The 6911-nt window shown below is 45.2% G+C and overlaps 1 protein-coding gene across 1 annotated transcript in view; it reads left to right on the forward strand.

Moving 5' to 3' along the window:
* Positions 1-2495, forward strand: part of CARS2 (cysteinyl-tRNA synthetase 2, mitochondrial) — a 72713-nt gene extending 70218 nt beyond the window's left edge. Inside the window, exons 14-15 of the mRNA XM_044287966.1 lie at positions 1932-2177; positions 2382-2495. Coding sequence (XP_044143901.1) covers positions 1932-2177; positions 2382-2441 — 306 coding nt within the window. The 3' untranslated portion in view covers positions 2442-2495. The remainder of the gene's footprint in view (positions 1-1931; positions 2178-2381) is intronic.
* Positions 2496-6911: the final 4416 nt, after the last annotated feature.

Below are 6911 nucleotides of genomic sequence, written 5' to 3' on the forward strand. Positions count from 1 at the left end.
AATACACTGGTATGATCTATACCAGTGTATTACTGTACTGTGCCGGCAGCAGGGAGCGCACGGCGTCATAGCAACCAGTGACGCCGTGCGCTCCTGCTCTCAGGAGGGATCCAGGCCGCGGTTCCACGGCCCGCACACGGCTGTGAAACACGGCCGTGTGCATGGGGCCTTATTCAGCAGATTCCAGGACTCTCAGAGCTACACAGAGTTATAAATCATTATAATGCTGTGCAATCCTGTCAGAGAAGTGGAGGTCAGAATGGGACTACACACTGACATACACACTGAGTTTCTCGCATTGAACTTGCGCATGTGTGTCTGGCCTTAGGGGTTACACTGCTGAGATCAGAGCTAGCTCCGATCCCAGAAGTTGTTATTGGGGTTAGCTGTGTAGTACAATGGAGCTCCCGCTGCAATATTGTGGGGACATTGAGTAGTGCCCATGAAGTCATCATGAGATATATGTCAGGATGCAGAAACTAGCACTCAATCAAGATCATTCTTCATTAAGGAGTTAAACTTTGCTGCAACTGTGTATTTAACCTGTTATAAGTGACAAATTAAAGGGGTTCTCCACTTTTCCTATATTGATGACCAGGATAGGTCATCAATATCAGATTATGAGGAGCCCGACTGCCAGCACCCTCCAGATAAGCTGCGTGAAGAGAATGCAGTGCTTGTACGAGCGCTGTGTTCTCACTGTTTACCTGCTCGCCATCAACATTGCAGTGGTGAGCAGTGTAATTGCATCTCCGCCATCCCCATTCACTTCAAATGGACAGCTCCGTCCTATTCAAGTGAATAGGAGGTAGCCGTCCCATTGAGGTGAATGAAATGGAAGAGCTGCATGCAGCGTTGTGGTGTTCGCTTCCAGAGCGGAATGGAGACTGAACAGAGGCAAACTGATGCATTCTGAGCGGATCCTTTTCCATTCAGAATGCATTAGGGCAAAACTGATCCATTTTGGACCACTTGTGAGAGCCCATGACAGATCTCACAAACTGAAAGCCAAAACGCGAGTGTGAAAGTAGCCTTAGTTCACCTCTGAATATAGGAGGGTGAAAGCAGGGGGCACAACCAGAGAGGAAAATGTATTGTATGTATATTGCAATTATACTTAATTTGAAAAGCCTTATTCATTGCATACTTTTCATGGGATAACCACTTTAACATTGATGGCCCCTACCTACGTTCTATGAAGTAAGATGGGCCAAATGTACACTAGCCATCCCTTGTTGGCATGCGTGACAAAAAAACAAAACTTATCAAAATGTCACCCAAATGGCTCTAATTTCTGGCACAAATAGTTAATAAATATGTCCCACAGCAGAGAAAACAGAATTTTGGAACAAAGTGTGCCACAAATATCTTGATAAACATGGGCCAAAATTCCAAAGAGCATTGAATAGTAATGATGGATGTTAAAGGGGTATTCTCATCAAGCTGTTTTATACTTACCTGCTCCCGGCACGCTGTCCACTTCCTGGTTTCGGCAGGGGACGGGCTCCATCTTGATTGAAGTCTTCTCCCGGCCGGGCCACGCGCTGGACTGAATGAGCACGCCGCCGCGCATGCGCCATGGTGACTTCATCCTGGCAAGTATACTATACTGGCCAGGAAGAAATCACCATAGTGCATGCACGGCCTCGGCGTCCGCTTTCAGGACTGCGCGCGGCCGGCCGGGAGAAGAGAAGTCGTCTGCGCAAGCGCGGCCACCGCGATTCCTGAAAAGAGCGGTGGCCGTAACCAGGGGAGACGGAAGACAACAGTCAGGTAAGTATATGTTCATTTTCTTCTAAGGGGTGGGAATTAGATAATTAAATATATTTAGAAAAATTATCACTGTTAAATCATTAACAGATTTAACAGTGATCATTAAGATGGGAATACCCCTTTAAGTTTTTTTTTTTCTCTCTCTCTTTTATACGTAGGTTTCAGTAGACGGCAAACAATCTGCTCTTCTATTGAATGTGGTGGATGAAATTGTAGACTTCAGAAGCATAGTTCGTAATTTCGCTCTAGCAAGTGAGGTGACTGTGCAAGACTTGCAGAATTCCGAAGAGGAAAGGGTGCTGCAGAAGGCGAGGCGGAAACAGATGATTAAAGACAGGGAACCTATGATGAGGGCCTGCGATGGAGTGCGCCTGAATTTAGCTGGGTACGGAATTAATATTAAGGTAAGTTGCTTCCTCTACTAAGAACAGTTGGCTCATGTCTCTTGTTCGTGCCTCTTTGTTTGACATATTAGAAGCTGTTGATGCTTTATCGCTGTCAACAAATACAGCTGAGAGCACATAAAAAGCAACGATGACTTCCCGGTGGATTCCAGACACAGCATGCCAACTGTAGAAAATCTAACACTATTTTATTCTTATTTCCAGGACAGAGGGACTGTTTCTACATGGGAACTGCAGAACAGCAAGAGAAACCAGGAACAATGAGATTATTTATTACATCCTGCCATTATTCCACATTAAAGTGATATTTTTTTTAAAGAAAAGTGTTATATTGTTTTTCTCAGTAATGATAATGTCGATTATTTACTTTTTCTGTGTAAACCACAATTTCATGGCAAGATACAATTGTATAATGCAAAGTAAAAGCAAAGCCGTTTCCCCTAACAACCAATTCAGCTAATTTATAAGAAAAGAAAAAAGCACAGTTGTTTGCTATTCCACTTGCACATCGGATTGCTGAATAGTAGGCAGCTTGCTTTGGTGGAAGGACGTTATGCAGCTGGGATATACAACTGATTATATATACAGTACAGACCAAAAGTTTGGACACACCTTCTCATTCAAAGAGTTTTCTTTATTTTCATGACTATGAAAATTGTAGATTCACACTGAAGGCATCAAAACTATGAATTAACACATGTGGAATTATATGCATAACAAAAAAAGTGAAACAACTGAAAATATGTCATATTCTAGGTTCTTCACAGTAGCCACCTTTTACTTTGATTCCTGCTTTGCACACTCTTGGCATTCTCTTGATGAGCTTCAAGAGGTAGTCACCTGAAATGGTTATTACTTCACAGGTGTGCCCTGTCAGGTTTAATAAGTGGGATTTCTTGCCTTATAAATGGGATTGGGACCATCAGTTGCATTGTGGAGAAGTCAGGTGGATACACATCTGATAGTCCTACTGAATAGACTGTTAGCTGCTTTTTTCTTGCCATAATACAAATTAAGAAATGAAGGCCAGTCAGTCAGCCGAAAAATTGGGAAAACTTTGAAAGTGTCCCCAAGTGCAGTCACAAAAACCATCAAGCGCTACAAAGAAACTGTCTCACATGCGGACCGCCCCAGGAAAGGAAGACCAAGAGTCACCTCTGCTGCGGAGGATAAGTTAATCCGAGTCACCAGCCTCAGAAATCGCAGGTTAACAGCAGCTCCAATTAGAGACCAGGTCAATGCCACACAGAGTTCTAGCAGCAGACACATCTCTAGAACAACTGTTAAGAGGAGACTCTGTGAATCAGGCCTTCATGGTAGAATATCTGCTAGGAAACCACTGCTAAGGACAGGCAACAAGCAGAAGAGACTTGTTTGGGCTAAAGAACACAAGGAATGGACATTAGACCAGTGGAAATCTGTGCTTTGGTCTGATGAGTCCAAATTTGAGATCTTTGGTTCCAACCACCGTGTCTTTGTACGACGCAGAAAAGGTGAACGGATGGACTCTATATGCCTGGTTCCTACCATGAAGCATAGAGGAGGTGTGATGGTGTGGGGGTGCTTTACTGGTGACACTGTTGGGGATTTATTCAAAATTGAAGGCATACTGAACCAGCATGGCTACCACAGCATCTTGCAGCGGCATGCTATTCCATCCGGTTTGCGCTTAGTTGGACCATCATTTATTTTTCAACAGGACAATGACCCCAAACACACCTCCAGGCTGTGTAAGGGCTATTTGACCATGAAGGAGAGTGATGGGGTGCTGCGCCAGATGACCTGGCCTCCACAGTCACCGGACCTGAACCCAATCGAGATGGTTTGGGGTGAGCTGGACTGCAGAGTGAGGACAAAAGGGCCAACAAGTGCTAAACATCTCTGGGAACTCCTTCAAGACTGTTGGAAGACCATTGACCATTTCAGGTGACTACCTCTTGAAGCTCATCAAGAGAATGCCAAGAGTGTGCAAAGCAGTAATCAAAGCAAAAGGTGGCTACTTTGAAGAACCTAGAATATGACATATTTTCAGTTGTTTCACACTTTTTTGTTATGTACCGTATTTTTCGCCCTATAAGACGCACCGGCCCATAAGACGCACCGGCCCATAAGACGCATCTAGGTTTTTGGGGAGGAAAATAAGAAAAAAAATATTTTTAACCAAAAGGTGTGCTTTTGGTAGGTTTAGAACTAATGGTGGTCTGTAGATGACGGACACTGTTATGGGGGATCTGTGGATGACTGACACTTATGGGAGGATCTGTGGATGACGGACACTTATGGGGGGATCTGTGGATGGCACTGTTATATATGTGCCATCCACAGACCCCCCCCCAGCCCATAACAGTGCCATCCACAGACCCCCCCCCAGCCCATAACAGTGCCATCCACAGACCCCCACCCCTTAACTGTACCATCCACAGATTCAGTGTGTCCCCGCCTCCCCCCTCCCCAGTATACAAATATAAAATGTATTATTCAATTAAAAGTTATTAAACATGCCCCCCTCACTCCTAATAGTACCATATATCCTAATTGCTTCTGTATAATGCCGGCAGGCGGGCCGGGCGGCCGGCACGTCACTCACTGACGCCACTTGCCTGCGCCGCCTACTTCATTCATAAAGTAGGCGGCGCAGGCACGTGACATCAGGGAGTTACGCTGCCGCCCACCCGGCCTGCCTGCCGGCATTATACAGAAGCAATTAGGATATACGGTACTTTAGGAGTGAGGGGGGCATGTTTAATAACTTTTAATTGAATAATACATTTTATATTTGTGTAGCACTGGAGCAGCGGGCTGGGCTATAGTACAGTGACTGCACCGCCCCGCTGCAATTGCCAGCCCCCAGTTCCTCCTCCCAGTCTCTCCTCCGCTCGCACATCGGAGCCAGCGATGTTGAACATGTCAGCATTCGCCCCATAAGACGCAGGGGCATTTTCCTCCCATTTTTGGGTAGGAAAAAGTGCGTCTTATGGGGCGAAAAATACGGTATATAATTCCACATGTGTTAATTCATAGTTTTGAGGCCTTCAGTGTGAATCTACAATTTTCATAGTCATGAAAATAAAGAAAACTCTTTGAATGAGGTGTGTCCAAACTTTTGGTCTGTACTGTGTATGTGTATGTATGTATGTGTGTGTGTGTGTGTGTGTGTGTGTGTGTGTGTGTATATATATATATATATATATATATATGTTCATGTTATTTTTAGGCCTCATGTACATGACTGTAAGGCCCCTTTCACACGAGCGAGTTTTCCACGCAGGTGCATTTCAATGGGTCTGTGCAGATGAGCATTTTCACGCATCATTTCTGCGTTGCGTCTGAATAGCTGCATGTTCTTTATTCTGTGTTATTCATGCAGCCCTGGCCCCATAGAAATAATTCAGATGCAAAGTGTTTTTCACTGATGGTTGCTAGGAGATGTTTGTAAGTCTTCAGGTTTTTTTCACGTTCGTGAAAAACGCATCAAAATTAATTGCACCCGGGTGGAAAAAAAACGAACACTGAAAGCAATTGCAGACAAAACTGACAATACTTTGCTTGCAAAATAGTGCAAGTTTCACTGAATGCATCCTGACACAATCTGTATCGCTCATGTGAAAGAGGTTGAATGGGTGCGGATCAGTGGCGGCAGCTGCATGGATGGTGCCTGTGCATTGGGGACCGCAAATTGCAGTCCCCAATGCACGGAACGGCCAAGTGCAAGAGGCCTAAGGCTGGTTTCACACAACGCGTTCAATGCATTGAACTCGCAGCGTGTGTATGTGGACACCCCCGTACTGCCCGGGTCACATAGCATAATATTGATTTAAAGAGGTTGTCTCGTCATGGACAATGGGGGGCATATATCTAGGATATGCCCCCATTGTTTTATAGGTGCGGGTCCCACCGAAATGGATCGGAAACGGCATGGGGACGATGTCTGGATGCATCTTGGACTCCCAGGTCACTGCTGGGAACCATGTTGTCCGAGTTGTACACCACTTTTACAGACTGACAAAAATACGCACAAAACCCCCCAGGAAAAATTGTTAGGAAACATTCTTTCCTCTATATTCAATTGTATATAAAGTGCAAGTGCTGCAAAAAATTACGAGCAAGAGCCTGTATATCACATAAAGGAGGGCCTCATTCACATTGTGGTACAATTGTTAAGGTAGTGGGACGCCTACACTCATAAAGCCTAGGTGAAAGGGCTGCAAAAACTTACAAGGAACCAGCACTCCAAAACACTTTTTGTTACACATAAAGGAGGGCATCATACACACCCTTGAAAAATTATGATTGATGGCCTGCTGGTGACCCTCAAAAACATTTGGAGCAAGGGCCTGCTGATCTGACCATCTAAAACCTTAGGGGCGAGGGCCTGCTGCCGCATTTGGATGTCTGCCCAATCAGCTTTCGATGTTCTTTTCTGCTCCTACCATGGTGATCACGGGTAACGGGGAATCAGGGTTTGATGCCGGAGAGGGAGCTTGGGTCAAGTTATTAAAGGTCAAGAATCCAAGAAAGGCAGCAGGCGCGCGGCAATTACCTACTCCCTGCTGCCGCTTTGTTGACTCTAGATAATTTCTGCCTGATCACACATCCCCGTGACGTCCACAATCCATTTTGATATCTTCCCCATCAACTTTCGATGTTCTTTTCTGCGCCTACCATGGTGATCACAGGTAACGGGGAATCAGGGTTCGATGCCGGAGAGGGAGCTAGAGAAAGGGATACCACATC

The sequence above is a fragment of the Bufo gargarizans genome, chromosome 3 (genome assembly GCF_014858855.1).
Source record: "Bufo gargarizans isolate SCDJY-AF-19 chromosome 3, ASM1485885v1, whole genome shotgun sequence".
Lineage (NCBI taxonomy): Eukaryota > Metazoa > Chordata > Amphibia > Anura > Bufonidae > Bufo > Bufo gargarizans.